The sequence below is a fragment of the Mizuhopecten yessoensis genome, unplaced genomic scaffold (assembly GCF_002113885.1).
Source record: "Mizuhopecten yessoensis strain PY_sf001 unplaced genomic scaffold, ASM211388v2 scaffold10513, whole genome shotgun sequence".
Classification (NCBI taxonomy): domain Eukaryota; kingdom Metazoa; phylum Mollusca; class Bivalvia; order Pectinida; family Pectinidae; genus Mizuhopecten; species Mizuhopecten yessoensis.
Genome location: NW_018408584.1, coordinates 241565 through 263804, shown reverse-complemented (window position 1 = coordinate 263804; position 22240 = coordinate 241565). Strand labels below are relative to the sequence as shown.

The window sequence follows — 22240 nt, the reverse complement described above, 5'->3', positions numbered from 1 at the left end:
TGGACGAACACTACACTTCAATAAGATTTATCCGATATTGCAAACGTATACATGAATCACATACACAGTATGTTGGATGCCATTGTGTTGAAAACGAATCCACACTGTATAAGAACATACGCGATCAGGAGCGCGGCGATGGGGAAATTGTCAATAGCCCCATTGTTGAATAGTTGGGTGGTGCACAACCAGAGGCGATTTAGGCTAAGCGTACATTGTCATTGTTCCTTGCGGATCTGTTTACATAGGTGATACAAAGTATTGACATGTACATACCATGCAAACAATATCTTCATTGTCTGGTTAATGTTCGACAGTGTGAAATATGTTACAATCTACATGTGAATGTTTTTGACAGCGTTTTAAATAAAGAAAAGACACGCAGAAAGTGAGCTTTGATAGTTTAAAAATTAAGTATAAAAGACTGCAATAGTTATAGGCCCTTACACTAAACTGAGGTAGGTTTACGTTATATCATATATTCTGAAGCCCTTATTGTAGTGAATATGCTGTCAGTTTGTTGATATGGTAACCCAGTATTTACAAACTTAAAGCGCATAACATTGTTTGCATCGTACACAATGGGTTTATATTCTGTAAGTGAGTTTTCCATGTCAAACTTAAGTCAAAACAATAGAGAGTTCTATTGTAGTTTTTGGTACATGGAATAACATCCTCTTTAACTTGTTATGGCTACAATTGCAACTGTACTGCCATTGACCAGGTAACTATATCGGTAACAACGAAAAAAAGGTTTTGATCCGTTGCATTTTAGCAGTTAGAAGGCTGTTGTCGGGTTTAAAGGTGTATTTTTCTCTCCCTAAAAATCATTTTGTTATGTTGGAGGAAAAAGAGTTTTCAATGCATGTTGACATATTGCGGCAGTGTACCGAAAATCTTTGAGTTGCTATTTCCTTATGTTACTATATATCACAGGTAAAAATACATACATATGTACCAACTCTACGGAACAGTAAACCATTTATTAAGTCATATTGCATAAATACGTATACTAATCAAGCATAGATACTTAAGCAAATATTGTTTTAAATATTGCTCAATATAGACTTACAATTACAATGTAGCGTGAAAAGCTACTAAAAACGTAAATAAAACTTTGTACATATAAAAACGTTAACAACAAATTAGTCCGAATTATCCTGACGTTTTATCGACTTTTTTCTATATCGGTCTGTCGTCGATTAACGTCAGAACTCCGGCCCTCTATAATATGCGGGAAATAAGCGACCCGCGCCCGGGTCGCACTTCAAACTGATATTTTAGAAACAAATCGTCACTTTCACACACATGTCGCACATGGATCGAAAGATCTATTTTTTATGCACAAGATGAACATAAATTACATGCCTCAAACAACCAATACAATCACTATAAACATATTTTTTCAAACTTACTCTGTTTTACTCTAGTTTTTTGATAGCCCCGCCTTCTAATGCCACGTGACTAAAATCTCGCCGGCGTACGTCATAACGTTGGGAAATACCTTCGGTAACGCGAGATCTCGTCAAGTCATATGAAATTGCTCATGCCCTAATTTCCATTAAAAAAAAAAATAATAATAATAATATTTATTCAGGTAAAAGGCAAATAATACACTTCTATCACATTTTGCAGATTGGACATAAATAGTATTAACTTAAAATGTTACCTGCCAAAGGGCTGGTGGTTGGGCCAATCCCTACCGACCATACTCTCAGACATTAACGTACGGGGNGGGGGGGGGTGAAGAAACGTCAGAATAATTCGGACTAACACCAAATATGCACTATATTTGTATACATCTGTATATAAAACCCCTAATATCCTATATTGATAAAGTACACATATTTCAAACAATCAGAGAAGGCTGAAGCCTTATATAATAACAAAAAAATACTATTTTTTAAATCAGACAAGCCTCTGGTGAAATTTAACTTTTTACGGTTAACGACATGAAAAAGTCCAGTACTTCTTCTTCGAATGTTGTTCCCCCGAATGCATTTACATGATCACTATTTGCGTTGGTTCATATTGTTTACTTATCTTTATCGAACGAATATAGTACTACAGTGCTAATTTCGTCATCTTATATGTACATACATTCGACATTGGATATAGCTTCAAGGCACTTCATTTGAGAGATTTTCTATAAACAAAAAGAAATAAAAGCGCGGAATTCTTCCAACTTAATAAGTAGCCAATAAAAAGGACATGCGCAGTTACAGTGTATGGATAAAAAAAACTACTGATGAAAGTAAGTTTCCGCGCGACAATGTAGAAAATTACTTAAAATAGAAATGGATGTGTCGGAATTTTTGACATCATGTTAATTTTCTTGATCGCTTACTGACTTAATGGCAATTCTCTTGCGTTTCGGTATATAATGCGTGTCTTAACAACCCCATTTCATTTGAGGGAAACTACTACATTGATATGTTGTTCTGAATCAACAACCGATAAGTACTATACGTGAATCTTTTTGTTAAACCGTTAGTGTTTATTAATTGCTGCTTGTTTTCTAAATAAGAACAAAAATAGGATCTGGAAATGTCACGAATATTGTCAAATAACATAATTTAAAATTTAAACACACTTAACACCTGTTCACATAATGCACATTTGACCTTGGTACATAGCAACATTAATCATGTGACCTTGGTCCATAGCAACATTAATCATGTGACCTTGGTCCATAGCAACATTAATCATGAAAATTCAAGGGGATACACGATCAATTGCCTATTGAAGAAAAGGGTCGGACTATATATATGTATACAAATTTAACGATAATTGAGATATACAGTCCAGTGAGCCATTGTCCAGATATATAGATGACCGGACTCTGGCTATTAGGGATAACGATGTGTCGCCGAGATTGTCTCGCTGGACTGGTCAAATGACCTTTATATGTACAAATGTTCATCTATTGAACTCCGATTGGTTAATGACTGCGCTACAACATTTTCTAAGTGTGAATAAACGGTCAACGCCTAGAGCAAAGTTTGTCAACGACGGAGTAGGTAGGTTCCTTTGTCCAGGCAAAAACAACGAGGAGTTTATTGGCCATGCTTGGGTAGGCTGCTGCAATGCCGGACGGTCCACCAATATCAAGGTGATTGCGAGCACTATTTTTTGCACCTTAATTTGAGGTCACGTGTTCAATAATCTTTGTACAGGAGTCCTACAACAGATAAAATGTTATCGACATAAGTCAGATATACAGTACATCCATAGGAGATAAAATGTTATCGATATAAGTCAGATATACAGTACATCCATAGGAGATAAAATGGTATCGACATAAGTCAGATATACAGTATATTCGACATAAGTCAGATAAACAGTACATCCATAGGAGATAAAATGTTATCGACATAAGTCAGATATACAGTACATCCATAGGAGATATAATGTTATCGACCTAAGTCAGATGTACAGTACATCCACAGGAGATAGAATGTTATCGACATTAGTCAGATATACAGTACATCCATAGGAGATAAAATGTTATCGACATAAGTCAGATATACAGTACATCCATAGGAGATAAAATGGTATCGACATAAGTCAGATGTACAGTACACATATAGGAGATAAAATGTTATCGACATAAGTCAGATATACAGTACATCCATAGGAGATAAAATGTTCTCGACATAAGTCAGATATACAGTACATCCATAGGAGATAAAACGTTATTGACATAAGTCAGATATACAGTACATATATAGGAGATAAAATGTTCTCGACATAAGTCAGATATACAGTACATCCATAGGAGATAAAATGTTATCGACATAAGTCAGATATACAGTACATCCATAGGAGATACAATGTTATCGACATAAGTCAGATGTACAGTACATCCATAGGAGATAAAAAGTTATCGACATAAGTCAGATGTACAGTACAATCGACATAAGTCAGATATACAGTACATTCGACATAAGTCAGATATACAGTACATCCATAGGAGATAAAATGTTATCGACATAAGTCAGATGTACAGTACATCCATAGGAGATATAAAGATTCCTTATACTAAAGACACTGTTGACCATTATTGATGGTTTAACCTCATCTGAGAGACTTAAAGATTCATGGGTAATGTGCAATACACTGAAATGTCAACAACATGTAAAATTGTACCAATTTGTGGGAAAGAGACATGAACAAAATGAGACCGTGGTTAGTGTAATTGAAAAAACAGATTTCGATACAATTTATGTTATTCTTTAAAAAACACACCACACAAACAAAACATAATAATCACAATCACTTATACATATATGTGGCTTCTTTCAAAACAGATTTATTTCTCTGGAGAATGACGAAGTGCTTTAGTTTAAAAAATATTCAAGCCTTATTGTTGAGAAACTACAGACGCGTTAAGAAATATTAAAGAAATATAACAAACAGGTGTAGACATACAATAAACATTACGTAGTAGACTGTTACATCTTTAAAATCACACACACAATTAAGGGGCCCCGGGGTTTCTATACAGACCGACACTGCCGAGTCGTTGTGTAACACGTCAGATAACTATCTTGTCACCTAGGTCAACATCTATTACATCATGATATAGACGGTACTGTAATTAACATTCTTTATAACGCAAGTTTTACATAGGCATGATTTTATTATAGTTGTACTAAAGGGTTAAAGGGGAGCTTTAAATATAAACCGAAGCGTCTTATCCAACATTTTTGAGGGAAGGCAGAAAGCTACATGTATATAGTTTACCGTAAACGTTTGATCGTAAGATAGACGAGTGGGATTCTTTAAATAACACATGATAATTCAGGACTCGGTCCTCTTTATCCAGCTCCTATATGTCTTGCGCCAATTAATCAGACGTTATATTTTCCTGTACATGCGCAACGCCATAGGTTTGAATCGCCGATCGATGTGTGCATTACAGTGGAAGAATCATTGGCTCGTTTCCCAACTTTTATCGAACTTTGTCTCAAAGGTCGTGATGAATTGGAATCCGCCACATCGTTCGGTAAAGTTCCGGTGGTAATACATTTCCAGCAGTAAAAATATTATATTGGTAAGCTTGATATCACGTATATATTAACAACTTACTTAAAATTAAAAATTTCCAATGACGTGAATCATATCTATTTGAACACCGTCGAAGTCTTCTAACACATCTACTTGTTCAATAAACACAGTACACGTTCAATGTTGCCTAACTCACTATTTACCCTAATTTATTACACTAATGTGGACATGTAAAATTATTACAAGATCGATTATAAAGAGTAAAATATTATTTTATTGATGTAGATATTAATTGTTCCTGGGAATGATAAGCAAATTCCTGTTTATTATCGCAACCTAAAATGTGCCATTGAAAACAAGCAACAAAACTAAGAAACCACCAACGTGTTTGTGTTAATTCTTCAACCAATTAGCGTACACAATGTAGGTTATCATCAGTAAATTGTCGTATATCTCATCAACTAATCAATGTAAATGTGTCGTCAACCAATCAATAAATCTGCCATCAACCAATCAATATACGATACGTGTAATTTTGTTTCAAAACCAAATCCATTCAAATTCAGTTTAATAACGGATATATGACTAATAACAAAAATGAAAACGATGCAGATCCGAAAAAGGCCTACATACCTGCGATACAGGCGGTGAGGAAACATGCCACCGTTCCTGAAATCATGGCGCGGACTACCATCCGAGTAAGGTCTCTTTTGCGTGTTGGCACTATGGCGCCCATCGCTCCCAAAAGTATACCGATTGAGCCAAAGTTGGAAAAACCACACAAAGCGTACGTTGCTATGACTTCAGACTTGCTCTATGGAATAAATTGTTACAATGTAACCATATAATCATCAATATCTCAACTTATGTAACAATATGAGAATTCATACTTGACATTATAATCTCTGATGTAGCATTTCTGAGAAACTAGTTTTACACTACATAATCAGATTAAACCCAAAAGTGTATGAAGAAGGGTAGACATACCATTTTCTTCTTCTTTTGTTTGTGTGTATTGTGAAAACAAACATTTTTTAATTATCATAATGTGACTTATATTGTGTATCTAATGCCTACTGGGATGAAATATGTGTTAACTTCTCAAATATCTACCGAGATTATATCTCGCACTACCTCCTGTCTGGTGGTGCTGATGATGACGCTCCCCTATGTTAAATACATACCGGGATGACCCCTCCCAACAGCTCCTGTCTAGTGTTGTTGAGGATGACGTTCACTTATATAAATACTTACCGATATGACCCCTCCCAACAGCTCCTGTCTAGTGTTGTTGAGTATGACGTTCCCTTATATAAATACTTACCGATATGACCCCTCCCACCAGCTCCTGTCTAGTGTTGTTGAGGATGACGTTCCCATTGTTCCAGTACCAGTGTGCTGTGTTGTTAAAAAAACTTGTGTAGTTAGCGAGAGCGTCGCCATTACTGATGACGACGGCCAGTTTCTGATAGGCGATAAACTCATTTGTGAAAGTTTTGACGCCGATTAGTTCCGCTATCTTACGACAGTCCGCTACGTCCGTTCCCATGAAGAAGGCGACCGGGAAAAACACATAGGAGCAGATGAACTACAACACAGAGAATTAGGCCATCATCAGGACAGCAGTTTAGGAATGGAGTGTTCGCGTTTCTTACATAAAATAGACTACAGTCATCACCCAAGGAAAGCAGTTACCTCCCCAACCTATAGCAGTATTTTTCAAAGCAAAACCTTCTTTTCTCAAACCAGAATAGTTTTCCATAGCTAAAACCTTGCTCTATGAAGCATTGATCAGTTTGTGCGAACTTCGCTTTTTTACATCTAACCTGAAGCCATTTTCAGAAACGACAGCATCATACCTATGATAAAGATATTTCCTAAAGGCAGATCCCCATACTTCAAGCGTGAAGACATTTCCAAAAAGAAAATTATAAACCTTTAACGTGAAACCAATTAACAAATCAATGTTCATGACATTAAGCGTGAAGTCATTATTCAACTTGATATTTTCATTTCCTAGACAAAGTCTCCATTCCTTGAATGGTAAGCCGTCTATAGAAGCGGAACTATTTTCTCAAGTGTGAAGCCCCTTCCTGTCAACAATAAACCCAGCCTGAAACATTCTTCCCTCATCACCCTTACTAGCCTTAGCCTGTTGCCATTTCCAATATCAAACCCGTTTACCACTTTTCTTCCTCATTTTCCCATTCTAAACCATATAACACGTACCTGAGACATAATCCCATACGAAACTATATTTTCTCTTACCCTGGACAGATGTATCCTTACTTTTACCGGTGTGAGATTTCCTTGTCTCATCCTAGGGTTTAGACAAGTTACACGTGCTCTTTGCACGTTCTCCACCTTAAACCTGACGTCACTGATGTGACCCGGAAGAAGAACTACTTTTATGAGGTCACACACATACACAAGTTCGTCTGCTAATATTGTCGTGTTTACATTTGACATCAAAGAAGACGGGATTGATTTTAAATATGATGCGTGAACCTTCTGACGCATACATATAACATTAATACGCTATCCACGTGTTCCTCTTTACAAACAATATGCTTTGTCTTACACTTGGACAGGAACAACAGGGTAAGAGAAAAATAATCATTCACCCTCTCGGGGATGAGATAGAGGGATCTCAACCCTCGGGGAGAAGATTCTTAAGTTGCCAAACACTCGGCAAAACCTCGTGTTTGGTAAATTAAGAATCTTCCCCCCTCGTGTTGAGATCCCCCTATCTCACCCCCAAGGGGATGAAAGATTTTATTTATCTCAAACTTCAGAAGTAATATCCTTTACCAAACAGAAACACATTTATCTCCACCGACAGGCCATTTTAGAGTTCAGAAATTTCTAAGCAGATGCATACTCCGAGTGTGGAGCTATTTTACTAAACAGAGCGATCAAACCCTATCCCCCAGTCAAGCTGACTTGTTTGTGCCTTTCCGCTGTAAAACCATTTCCAAAGCTATGCCAAATCTAAATTTAGACAAGTTACACGTGCTCTTTGCACGTTCTCCACATTGAACCTGACGTCACTGATGTGACCCGGAAAAAGAACTACTTTTATGAGGTCACACACATACACAAGTTAGCTTGCTAATATTGTCGTGTTTACATTTGACATCAAAGAAGACGGGATTGATTTTAAATATGATGCGTGAACCGTCTGACGCATACATATAATATTAATACGCTATCCACGTGTTCCTGTTTACAAACAATATGCTTTGTCTTACACTTGGACAGGAACAACAGGGTGAGAGAAAAATATTCATTCACCCCCTCGGGGATGAGCCATTTTCCTAAACATAGCGGTCATACCCTATACTTTAACCCTATCCCCCAGTCAAGCTGAATTGTTTGTGCCTTTCCGCTGTAAAACCAAAGCTATGCCAAATCCCTTTATCTAAATTTTGAGCTACTCCTTACCCTCTTTAACCTTAAAGTCATCGGTCATGTCATTTACCAAGCATTTATACCCTTACCTCGAGTGTAAAGCCTTCTATACCTGCCCTTTCTCCACACCACACGAGAGTTGCATTGACAAAGTTGAGAAGGGACAGGAAAGCGATGATGTTGACAGCGATAGCCGCCACAAGTTTGGTGGAGGCTGTGGCACCGGCTGTAGCTGCCTCTATGATGTTCCGCTCCTTTCTGTAAAACGAATATATGCATGCTTAATAACATTTTAAAATAAATTAATTATGATAATAAGAGAAAATGAAGTCGTTATCTCTCTAGCGTTAACAATAATGCTAAGCTTATTTATTCGTTGCACACGTTTAATGGCCATTTAATATTCTCTCATATTAAAACTTAAATATCTGTAAGGCTCATTTTACGTCTTAAATCACTTAGTGTGGTTAATTATTCATTCTCTCTGTATCTTAAAAGACAAAATAAAAATCATAACTATATTCAACAAACACATGTATATACCAAGAGCTCATTGTTTGTACATTCAACATGTTTCATGTTTTTTGACGTTTTACACAGACGCACCTACTGCTACATGTAATATTAATTAAATAATAATATTAACTTGAACAGATTGTTCCTGCGGAAGACCCCAATCCCCTTGCTCTTAATCTTTAAATCTAGATCCGGGAAGAAGGTAATTTATAACACTCTATTTTGTGTTTATCACGATGACAGTACGTTGTTTCCTAGATGCTTTGAAGCCAAATCATGGGTCCCACAGTTGTTCGTTAATTCAATAAGGTCGAATCAAGTAATAAGATGCTGCTTTCAGTCGAACATTGACAAAGCCTTGCGAGGGCTGCATGGACGTTTGCAGGTCCGCCAGGATTTATACCCGCCATTGTTACATTTAAAAACGGACAAACCGGTTGTTCTGCATAAACAAACAGGCCCCTGTATTTTAATAGCCTCATACTTAATGCTGACACAATGTATATATATTGTATATCACAATATGTGTTCATCACTGTGACAACCATATTTTTATCATTGTAATAATTTATGACAATAGAATTGACACTAGTGATACTGAGTGTGCTCAGTATTATTACAAAAAGTTGAAATACGTTAATATACTCTGCATTCATTACTGTGATTATATATGTAATTAACATAAATGTATGCTATGCTCATAACTGTCACTGGGCAATATCATTAATATACCTATACGTCACTGCATTCTGTCTTCACCATGGTAACATCAGTGTTCATTGACGTCATTATAATCTGTGTTTACCTTGGTGATATCCGTGTTCATTGGCGTCCTTATATTTTTTTTAATCATGGAGACATCTGTGTTCATCCTCGACATTGTATTCTGTATTTACTATGGTTACAACAGTATTCATTTGCGTCACTATATTCCGTGTTTGCCATGAAAACATCAGTGTACTTTGACGTCATTGTATTCTGTGTTTATTATGGTTACAACAGTATTCATTCGCGCCATTACAAAAAATATATGTTTTGTGTTTACTATCGTTCTTAAAGGAATACGCCACTACTTACGCCTTCTCCATCCTGTCAAAGTCCTTGGTTGTAGACTTGCTCACCTCAACCTCGGGATAGGCCAGTTTTGAGATGGCCAGAGCGGCCGGAGCTGACATAACGGAAGCAGATATTAGATGGTTAGCTGGAACCTGTGGAATCAAACGTAGCATTATAATGGTCATCTGAGCTATTAGGTTAGGCACATCAATGGGAATAAAACTGGCTCGTAAAAGGGTTCAGTTATGCAGCAATCCAAATACTCTCCGCGCTTGAATTTTGCAAAATCAAATTTTCGCAGTTTTGCGTTTCTTGGTCGAATTTCCTGAGTTCATGTTTTGTGATTTTTAGGTCGCGCCCATAACATAATTAAGAAGGCTTTGGAACTTACGGCTATAGAGAAAGAATGTCCTTCCCTAAATCATACATACACCAAAACTGACGTAAGCCCCGAGAACACTTCCGGCTATAGTGGCAAACCCTCCTGTCATCACGGCGTGGAGCTCTGAGGAAGTCATGTCCTTGAGGAATGGACCAATCATCAGCGGTGCTTCTGTCTGCAACAATAAAGGACAGACCTCAACACATTTGATATACTGGGAAAACTATAGAACACGTGTACACATGCATGTGTAGGACATAAGAATCAGACGTACATGTGCTGAACTGTTGTCTCGTGTTATTGAAACATATTTGTCGTTATTACTACCATTTTGCTAAATTTGTGTCTGCTTTGGCACTCACATACCATCCAAGGTTGTGTGCTCTTCGTGAAGACTTTAGGCAAACAAGGAACAGGTTACTCACCATACCGACGAATATGTTCCCCGCGGCGTTAAGGGATTCGGCAGGAGTTGTATCCATACTAAAAGCTAGCGCACGGCCCAGTACTCGTACGACGAACTGCATGACTCCCAGGTAGTACAGAATACTGATCATCGTGTAGAAGAAGACGACGATGGGTAACACCTACAGGGTTAATAGGAAATGCACGTGTACTATTATCACGTGACTACCGTGTTAAGCAGTTTGAAGTAAGAGAGTCTATGATAATTATGTAAGAATATTACGTATATTCGATTCAACAAAAAAGAAAGCTATCAACGCTCTAGAGAAATAGTAACTGTGTGACCACTAGCAGCCAGGTGAAAGGTTTTTGAACGAATAGCATTCGCATAATTACCTCCCTCAATTGATATTTGTGTGCATGGTTTTATCTGCACGCTAATGTCGGTCGCGTTACGTTTTAAGAGTGATAACAGATGTTATCAACAAAAATGGCTGAAAATATGTTTTTTTTACGTTTACAAGTAGGGTCAATTTATAGGATGAAATACTGAAAAAGTATATGTGAAGGAGCAATATCGACAGGCGTGGAGATTGCTAGCTTCATTGTTTACTGAGATTAATGCAGGAAAAAGAATCATTATAAGCTAAACAGAGTTAGAAACATCTAAATTTGATAACGATCTAACATTACTCAAATATTAAAAGCATTTGATGTAAGATTATTGTTCTCGTTAAGAACAGTATATATGCATATATTTGTACAACTCATATATCATTAAGCAAACCATAATCACCTCAAACAAATTTCGACGCGGTCAGATGCGCCGTTAGTAAAACATAGCACTTATATAGAAACATATCACAACAGTTGTTTACAATTGGTTATCATGTGGTTAAAACCTAAACTTGACAGGTATGTACATGTTAACATGATAAATTAAAGTGATGAATTGAAAAACCTCTATTCAAACTAAAGTTTAAAATTACCGTAAAAGCGAATATGTGGGCGCTGATTAATGGGTCTGAGAACATGAAGATTGCGCCTGCATCAGAGTGTTGGAGAAACTCGCCCACGCGGTCTCCTAAGTACTTGAAAATCTGGAAGCCCCATTCCTGGCGCAGAATGATGAGTGCAAGGATGTACTGGAGAGCAAATCCCCAAAATATGGTGTGCCACCTCACCTGTTCAAGGTCAAATACAAGTTTGACTGGATTAAGAAATTGGTGAGGATACTTCTAATGATTACAAACTTTCGTATCAATAGATCAAGCTTGAAGGATCTTAAGCCTCTGTGGCGTTTATAGACGCTAAGAAGGTAACCTTACGACCATCGTCCGTCGTCCTATCCAGTTTTCTCAGTAATACAAATCATTGGTTTAACGCCTTTCACAAAAACGCAAGTTTTATACAAGTTTATTATGGAAAGCCACTTGTTTAACTTAAGTCGTTAACTTATGTTGTAATCGGACATAGTTACTTTATTATTTTTCTTCGCTTGTATTGAATAGAACGTTTGTAGAAATAGGTCCAGGATATATATCTGGAATCAAATTAAACATGAGTGACATTGCCAAATGTTAAATCAGACAAGATGGTTCATTGTGGCATTAGACTATCAGTCCCCGAGGTTTGCCGACCACTGTTGCTGGATTTAAAGCTTAAAATGAATGATCTGTTGTCGGTAAAGTTAGTAAGTTTGTAACGATATGATTCGTTATATAGGCACAATTCCATGTTTACCTATTCCGTCTGTGCGTATTGCAGAGTTATCTTCTCTTGTAAGCAGTTATTGATTGTTACGTCATTGATTTGTGTGAGAAAATTACGCCGTTTTCTCAAAAATTGATGACGTTACTCTTACAAACAAATAACGTACATGTAACAATCAATACCTGTTCACAAGAGAAGATAACTCTGCAATACGCAAAGACGGAATATAAACCAAATGGACTATATGGCATTTGGGGCAGAATTTGTTTGGCTTTCTGCATCAACCAGCTAAAATATAAATAAGCGATCCCTTACTTCGTAGTGCTAATTATGGTTTAAGACAAAGTAAAGGGGTACGAATTCCTACCTTGGCTGGACTTATAGAGAAAACGAAGAAGATGATTATGTAGATGGCCTGTCCAGCAACAGCGATGAGGTTTTGCGGATGGTCGATAGCCACGTCAAAAATAATATAAGCAGCGATAACGCAAAAGACGGCAATCTTCAGCAATCTTAAAAGGAATAAGTGATAAACGTGTCAAGGACTACAGGAATGTTAGAAACGTCATTCATATCTCGCTCATCACTATTGATTCAATGTGCTAACAAACGGGACTTCGACATTGCTCCAGTTTAAACATTGCATTTACAAATTCACAGATTTTCCGCATTTACTGAACAAAACCCAGACGTGCAGGCAGGTGCAGCGACTCAACTACCAATTTAGTAACCGGGTCACACAAATATCTCTTTTATATACACGACTTATCAATCACATGTGAAGAAATATGAGGCTTCTCTCAAATTAATTTGCACCTCGTTTCATTAGACAGACTTGTTAATACATTTCTCAATATGTTTTCATCCGATTTGAAAGACAATATATTGCAACTTAATGCGTTGTTTATGCGTGATGTTTCGATGACTAGTACGGTACATAACCCGTCACGTTCATCAGGCAAATGACCAGAGAAATGCATGTGCACAAAATTGAAAAATAGAAAAACAAAAGATGTTTTTAATCTTTGTGCACATACGTTTCACTGGTCATTTGTCTGATGTAGGTGACAGTGTATGTACCGTATCAATCCTCGAAACGTCACATATTATAAAAATGTGACTGGTTGAACTTTTTCTACAATTATTGCATGTGTAATTACATTTTTACAAACTTTTACTTTTCAAAAGAAGTACGTTATGTGAATGGTTTATATGGGGTTAAGGAGATTTCCTCTACGTTTTGAAATTACAATTGGAGCAATTTGTTTTGGTACAATTTAGTAAAAAGTGATAATCTAATATTCAATCTTCATGTGACTGTAATGGAGAAAATATTTAAGGAATAATAACAGTGTGTTGTTGAAAATGTCTTAGATTAGATTTGGGAATACCAGAGTTTTTTTCCTAGAAGAAACGATGATCTGAATATCATAAACAAGCAAAGTTTACAAGTACAATTAATTCAAAACCGAGTAAGAGAAGTTTTCATTAACACATTTCAATTAGACTTTTATAAAATGAGTTAAGATAAATTTTAACTTATGCCATAAGACAGAACACATACTTCACATACTAAACACCTTGGAATATGCGTCTACAAATAGAAACTGGTAGATTGATGACTTGATAAATGTTAATAAACAAATCGTTGGACAATTATTTGTGAAAATAATATTACAGCTCTCTCTCTCTCTCTCTCTCTCTCTCTCTCTCTCTCTCTCTCTCTCTCTCTCTCTCTCTCTCTCTCTCTCAAGCCTGATAAACCAGCAGAATCCGTTCATTAGTATGTTTTTGACTTACAATGAGAAAATCGCGTGACAACGCCTGCCTGCCCTAGAGGTAACACACGGTTTTAAACTTCTCTCCCATAGTCGGCGTCTTTGATTCCTTGTCCTCCCTGCAACTAGCAAAGAAAATGCTAGCAGAACCCCAAACACCGTACATACCAGCAGCCGGATAGAACCCTCGTCACCGAAACGGAAGTACATACAGTACCCAAAGTAGGCGAAATAAAGACAAAGGATTATAATGATCACACATCGTTGGATCTGGATCCTTTGTGACATCAGGCCGCTTACTACATTCTGTCGTATGTTAAACACACACAAGGCACAGCGACCTGTCGGTGGTTCTTCGTCGAAGTCCGTAACGGTATCTATGTCTCCAGGTCGTCCATTTTTTATTTGGATCGTGACGTTATTTGGACTTTGAATCTGAAACAGAAATTGTGTTTTTGGTTTTAAAAGAAATTATTGCTCCAAATTGTTACTATACTTAAGAAATAGACAAAATAAAATTTATCTTAATTGATTATTATGGATTTTTTTCTTTTTAAACATTTAAATATTTGCAGAAATATATTTGTCGTCACAAGTAGTTTCCTGCTTGGTTTATCTAGAACAAATATAAAAAAAATGTTATCTCTCTAATTTTGTATTTTGTATTTTTTGTGATATCCCGAGTTCACTCTATGAACCGTTCTGCCGTTCTCATTTATCTAGAGGTCAGAAACCGATGCAATATTGCTTTTTTAAAAGTTGTTTTAATTATAACCCATACAAATATGATCTTTAATGTACCCTTATCTAAAGTATTAATTTTTAACCAAAGCAATGCATGTGCTAAAACGACCTGAAATTATGGCGACTTGGAGATAACAAACACTTTGCAAAGTTGAAAATGTCATACCCACCTAATACTTATTGCAAGGAGGAAAAAACCGGCTAACGCGTTCTCGTGCTGACTGTTGAGTACAAAGGTATTAACAATACTGGTGTGCATTCCTGACTGTCAGGAGTACAACACCGGTTACTGTGTACGCGTCATGAGAGGAGAAAAACTCCGTTTAGCGAGTGCTTAAATCGTCCTACTTTTTAGGAGTATACATCAACTTCATGCTTACTTACATTGTCCAGGAATGTTTTGGTTGTAAACCACGTCGATCCATACTCACAGCGTCTGAACTTCTGGTTATTGCGTTCTCACATAGTCTTTTAACATCTAACAGGACATGCTGTAACATGTGACATCTTTGTTATAACACCGAGTTACTTACAATAATGTACCTCGTTTTGGTCGTCTAGGAAGATACAACTCTTGTTTACATGTAGTCACCTCATTTTAATACCCCCTTGGTCATATCCCTAGATGAAGCGTACTCACCTCGTCCTGGTCATCTGGAGTATAACCCTGGTTTGTCTGATCTCCCTGACCCACTTGGTAGGATTTTAGTTCAATAGGCATACTGCAATATAGAACGGTGCGTTACTATGGCTTCAATTATTTGCAAAACGTAATGACATTGTGGATGCTAACCTTTTGAATAAAAGGCTAAAAACTGTTCGTCAAGACTCTGTGAAAAGTTCCCAGTTTCGGATTTGGCAATGTTCGTGATCAGTACCCATTAACTAACAAATATTTCGTAATAAATTTTAAATGAGGTCATTGCTAATCTGTCGAAGATGTTTTTTTTTTTTTATATGTTTGCTATCTATCAGGCTTACATCAGTTCATATTTAACTAAAAAAAATGTATCATAGTTAATACAAGGTTCAATATCATTTAAATGTTTAAAAACATATGCTTAGATTATAAGATAAGTGCAACGAAAATGCATTAAGGTGACTCCAAAAAATTATAATCAAGTTTCATAAATTTCACATGACACTACAACATACGTAAAAATAGCTTACATTTCGGAATGCTGTTTCTGTTTCCTCTATCTATTGTCACAGATATGTTTGGCAAGGAACAATACGCGTTAAGGTCTCCAACGAAATTGACTTTAGGATGTTGGTTTCGGATGCAATCACTCATTCTGAATCAATAGTCTATAGTGGTTGTACTCCAAATGATACATTGTATATGGTCATTGTTTTCCGTACAAGAAGACAAGAAACTCTTTTGGTTTTCGCTTATGTTGCAAACTCTATTAATACATGTAGCGTCCATTACCTTTCTGTTTGGTCTTCGTCGCTCTGATTCTAACTTGTTTATGAGGTTAGGTGTGCAGCTTGCTTAAAAAAACTATATCTGAAATACACGACCTTGACTAAGTGTTTATATCGCAGACGTCATATCGTCATAAAAATACCCAATAAAATAATACGAAAGATAACAACACATAAACAAGTGTATGCTGGCGGGCGTAGACTTTGACTTGTTAAACATTGAAAAACAATCATGATTATAGTTAGTATTTTATCACTAAATGATTTTTTTCAAAATTCCAGTTCACTTTGTCGTTTAAATACTGTCGTGACAGTGGCGTATTGTAACGGGGACACCTTTTGCGGATCCTGTTACCAATAAGTTAGGGTAAATGTTGTCACAAGTTGCGGGTAAATTGTCAAAAGGATTGGATTACAGGTACAACTTATGTAACCCTATTGATACATGAAATGCAGGCAACATATATTGATCTTGTCAGCCGTTTTATACATGAAATACAGGTATAGCTACAGTACAGGTAGCTCACCTTATGCAGTTTTTGTATGGCATTAGAGGTATAGCTGATATAAGGGTTTCAATACGTAAAATGCAGGATACAGTAACAGCCTGTATAATTATGTGTGTGTAAATTGCAAGTATAGCTTATGTTAACTATTAAGATACGGGTATATATAAAAATTAACGTATGTTAGCCCTTTTTAGTATAGCTTTGGAACGCCGTTCTATTCATAAAATGCATGAATATCTTATATAAAACTTTTGATGCGTTTTGATTGCTATTTATATACATAATTTACGTATATGTAATTGACGGTTATCTAATGTATTAAATAAAACAATTTTAAACATGATATATTTATGTACATACAAATGTATGAAGCTACAACAAATAATACATTTTAAAGATGTTAACTATTCTTTTATTTTATTTTGAAATTAGTAATAAATATTTCTGAACAAGGCAGATAGCATGGAGTTGGTCTCCAGGTACACAGAGCCGTTTCATCAGTTCACTGACTATGCTAGGATAGTAAACATTACATTACCTGACTAAATTACAAAGAAGACATAGGGAAGTACAGCTACAGGTGTATCGCCTAACCTCTTTGGTAGCTTAATATCACAAAATAGTTTATTCATTGATACATATTGTCGTAACTATTGATGTTTAAAATGAAGCTTGAGTGTTCTGACAATACAACGCTCGTGAATTCCCTCACATTTTTCAAAATTTAATTATTTCTCCTCAGTGTTGATAACATTTCTTGACACTTAGCTGGTGGTACGACAGTGTCACTGACACAGCTATGTTGAATAGGATGCGTGGAGTACCTTAGTAGGCGATATGTAGAACGCCTTAGTCATCTCTCTACGGGATCACAGGTTTGTGATTCATAAAAGGATTAAACTAATTTAGATGAAGGTAAAAACAATCAACGACACGAGCAGACGCAGTCCATTGAAAAGCTTTCGAGTGGGATCTTTTTAATGATGTTAAAAAAGATTCATGAACAGTTAATGGATAGTGTTGTCTAAGATAACATAACAACAAATAAGGTTAAAGTTAAAGTTAAATCAACAGAGACAGTATTATTCAGTAAAATAATATCAATCAATTACAAGACACAAAAATATATGGCACACCACATACAAAACACGAAAAAGACCACGCAGTGACAAAAGGTATCCCATGGAGAATTCACAAGGATGACATATACCACAGTGTCAACATGTAAACAAAAAATTTACCACAGTGACAATACACAATACTGACATATATCACAGTATTAACATGCAAACACAAATATACAACAGTGACAATACACAAGGATGACATATATCACAGTGTCAACATGCAGACACAAAATAGACCACAGTGGCAATACACAATAATGGCATATATCACAGTGTCAACATGCAAACACAAATATACAACAGTGACAATACACAAGGATGGCATATATCAGAGTGTCAACATGCAGACACAAAATAGACCACAGTGACAATACACAATAATGGCATATATCACAGTGTCAACATGCAGACACAAATATACCACAGTGACAAAATACAATAATGGCATATATTACAGTGTCAACATGTAGACACAAATATACAACAGTGACAATACACAAGGATGACATATATCACAGTGACAACATGCAGACACAAAATATACAACAGTGACAAAATACAAGGATGGCATATACCACAGTGTCAACATGCAGACTTAAATATACAACAGTGACAATACACAAGGATCACATATATCACAGTGTCAAAATGCAGACACAAATATACCACAGTGACAATACACAAGGATCACATATACCACAGTGTCAACATGTAGACACAAAATAAACAACAGTGACAATACACAAGGATCACATATATCACAGTGTCAACGAGAAGAACACTACAAAAGACTTAGTGGTACTGCGGTGCAATAGAGATGTAATGAACGTCTAGCTTCTGTAGGAACATAAATCCAATATGCATTCCTCAATAAAGACTCAAAGAGGGTTCTACTTCTAAATCTCCGTTAAACTATGGTCGCGTTCACCAGATTGTAATTTGCAGTCTAAAATATTGTAGATAATGATAAGCTTCGTGTATATTTTAAGATATTTAGGAAGAGTATGCCAAACAAAGGGCAACTAGCTATAGAGTGCATGCTGAATTAGATTCACTTTCAGATTTGGGTATAAATATATGGCCCATCATTTTAAATCGAATAAGCAGTTTGAAATAAAATATGATAATAAAAAGGCTGTTTTTCTTTGCCACGATGTCGAAACAACACTCCGCGCTTTTCAGGATAAAAAGTCTAAACCATTATTGAAACAGAAGGGGGTGATGAAAACCCCTTATTTCATAAATTTCAAAATGTACAGTTATATTGGTTTATTTCAAATAACATAATTAGTAGAGTGAATATAGTATGAAAAATGTCACCACTCGATTTGTTTTATAAATTTGGCCATTAAGGCTACGGGCAAACAGTATTTCGAAAGACAAACTTTTCTAGCTAACCATTATATGTGTTACCTTTTTTCCGAATAGAAGTTGTATATGGATTGAATGATAAAAGGACCAAACAGAAGGTTAAGTGCAGCAAGATCATCAAAAAGTATTTAAGATCACGTGTAGCGCTGTTAAGCAGACTTGAGGGCGTTTAATATTCGATTCGGTAAACTAAACAACAAAATAAACAAATAAACATTCACAGCAATCTAAAGAAAATGTAACAAAAGTACAGCAGAGTATTACAAAACTGTTTTATATTGAGAAACATTAGACAATGTCACACATTTAAAAAATACCAGCAGCAGCTTTTGATGTGCAAGAGGCATTTGATGATCGGAACGATACACACCACTGGTGTGACAATATGTATGTTGGTGCGAGGATTCATTTCTCAGCCGTGATATAAAAACAACTAATTTTCATATCTATTTGATAACACAAACTAAGTTTATTGTTGGTGAAGGCGACCCTAGACAAATGGTGTGCCCTACTAAACTACATTGTGTTACTAGTTTTACGTTCCCACAGCTTACGTCAGATGAGGATGATTGCCTTTGGATGACAAATCAAAACAGTAAGTACAAAAAAGAAACCAAGAAAGGTCTTTATTATTGCAATGTGGCTAACAGGTCAAATTAGACTTACAAAATGTATATAATTCTCCCTTAGCGGAAGACACAGAAAACCGTTGATTCTGCAATGGCGCAAATAAGTCTGTTCTAGCTATAAATTTAAGTGGAATACAGCAGGCCATTTCTCCCCCGAACCTAAGGAGTTTACACTTGTGTGAGTGTTAACGTACGCTTCGCTCTATTAATTCCTATACATTTTGTAGGTGTATATGTTTACAGCGATACACGTGATGACTCTTTTAGGTAGGCTGAATAGGAATGCAGTCTAAAGTTTTATCAATGTTGAGGCATGATATGAAAAATACACGAATCTCTACAAGTCATTCAATACTGTTAACCTTTCCTAAAACATTTTTTACTGAAGAAAATACGTTTGTTTCAGACAAAAGCATAATGTCTTAACATAACATAATCGAATGAACTCAAAACTGTGAGTAAGCAAACCAGTTTGAGACATTTCTCCGAGCAGACTAGCATCCATTATAAGATGATCTCTCATATACCTGTGTTAATATGTATGTGTACATACACAGTATATACATAGCTTCCAGTATAGGAAGGACAGTTTATAGACATATGAGCTTAAAATGCTCAAGGACAGTGTTTGCATTAGTTGTGTAAACTTACCTGTATATCTTCACAGTGATGTACGCCCCTGAGACACGGTAGATTTGTCAATCACAGGAAACAGGTAGCCCAGGCGATAGTTCGATGTTATCGGTATAGGTGTGGTTCACAGGTAACATAGACAACACGGTCAGTTGTTTTTGAGGGTGCAGGTAAAAATCCCGTTTTACATACTACAGTAGAAAGGTTGACATTGACGAAGTAACTTGTCAAACCACATCCATTAAGTCGACAAAATGCGGGGCTAGGAGCATCGGCGTCGCTTTAACTATTTAAAGTCACGGACACATTGCAAGCAAACAGTGGGTGAAACACGAACGATCTAAACCGAGACTCGCAGACATATTTTGATCGAAGTCCAGAGCGGGAAAATTACAAATAATATGTCTTTGTTCACGAATGATCATTAAAAAATAAGATATAGTTATAGAAGAATGATATATTCAAAATATGGAGAACATAATTAAACAAGGAAAAATAATCTACATGCAAAAAAAAATGATTAAACGGGAGAAGTTTATTAACCACACATATAAGATCTTAAAAAACAAACGCTCTGTTCGATTGACCAGCTTCGAACAAACAAAAGTCCCATACACGCAAATACACCGAAGTCAATACAAGTTATGCATGAGCAAAGCTTGCTTGGGCAATATTTTCGATAACGAGTAATCCTTTTCGTTTGCTGCATCATGGTGAACATTATCTTTTGTAATATGAATCAAGGCGTTATTATCTCCTGCCTTAATTATGTTCACTGCAATTTGACGAGCAACGTTTCTTACATTTCTCCTTACCATTAGCATGGCTTAAATAGGCGAACACTGTAAGTTAAAGGGAGCACACTATTTAGTAACGGTTAACTACTGTTCGACCTGGTTTTGTATTCCAATAAAGTAGGTCGATTAGACACTTACTGGTGCTCTTATGAGTTATTTACATCACCATTCCTTAGGCTAAAATCAAACCCCGAGCAAAACCATACAAACGAGGATTCAGATATATGTCTTTCAATGTAACGGAAACGTATTCTTGTTATTGCTAATCAGACAAGTTGCATTAATATACTACGTATCTTGACATTGATAAATATATATTGTAGACATTTTATTACAAAACGAGATTTTTAAATGTCACCACCACTAGCCCTCTTTCTCCTGCAGTATCATAATAATCAATCCTACCCATAAGTCAACATGTCGTAGGGGAAGGCGGTATATTTTAAAATTGAATTCGAAGTAGTTATGTTGTTTATTTGACTCAGATATTACTAAAGCAATACACTTTCTGGTACATAGTGTAAAATAAATACCAGCAAAACTATTTAAATATAGGCATTTTAAAATAACATTTTCTTTTCAAATACTGCCATTAACACCATAGACTATAATTATCGTTTAAAAAGTAGTCCATTGATTTTTATCTCATTTCAACACTTCAAAGGCTTTTTTTTAAACTTGTATATAATTACCATATTTAAATGAAAGATTTCATCTTGACATGAATAACG

At 36.0% G+C, this 22240-nt stretch overlaps 1 protein-coding gene across 3 annotated transcripts; it reads right to left on the bottom strand.

The window, feature by feature from the left end:
• Positions 1 to 1744: 1744 nt before the first annotated feature.
• On the bottom strand, positions 1745 to 21025 carry LOC110460892 (solute carrier family 28 member 3-like). 3 transcript variants are annotated; one of them, XM_021514099.1, is made up of 12 exons: positions 20731 to 21025; positions 15656 to 15737; positions 14294 to 14706; positions 12861 to 13005; positions 11770 to 11964; positions 10801 to 10962; positions 10425 to 10550; positions 10015 to 10145; positions 8511 to 8679; positions 6335 to 6598; positions 5644 to 5824; positions 1745 to 3181 (listed from the first exon to the last, which is right to left on the bottom strand). In XM_021514099.1, exons 2-12 carry the CDS (start codon positions 15734 to 15736, stop codon positions 3159 to 3161), a joined length of 1890 nt encoding a protein of 629 aa, XP_021369774.1. In that variant the 5' UTR covers position 15737; positions 20731 to 21025; the 3' UTR covers positions 1745 to 3158. The 3 variants fall into 3 exon arrangements, with proteins under 3 accessions (XP_021369774.1, XP_021369776.1, XP_021369775.1); XM_021514101.1 differs by lacking the exon at positions 20731 to 21025 and adding an exon at positions 16448 to 16505; XM_021514100.1 differs by lacking the exon at positions 20731 to 21025 and adding an exon at positions 16186 to 16418.
• Positions 21026 to 22240: the final 1215 nt, after the last annotated feature.

Bases quoted from the DNA above. Each gene is read 5' to 3' on its own strand.
- LOC110460892 (XM_021514099.1), bottom strand. From the start codon at position 15,736: ATGCCTATTGAACTAAAATCCTACCAAGTGGGTCAGGGAGATCAGACA. The intron at 14,707-15,655 runs GTGAGTACGCTT...TTTCTGTTTCAG, and splicing joins CTCCAGATGACCAGGACGAG to ATTCAAAGTCCAAATAACGT. The intron at 6,599-8,510 runs GTAAGGGTATAA...TCTGTGTTGTAG, and splicing joins TAGAAGGCTTTACACTCGAG to TTCATCTGCTCCTATGTGTT.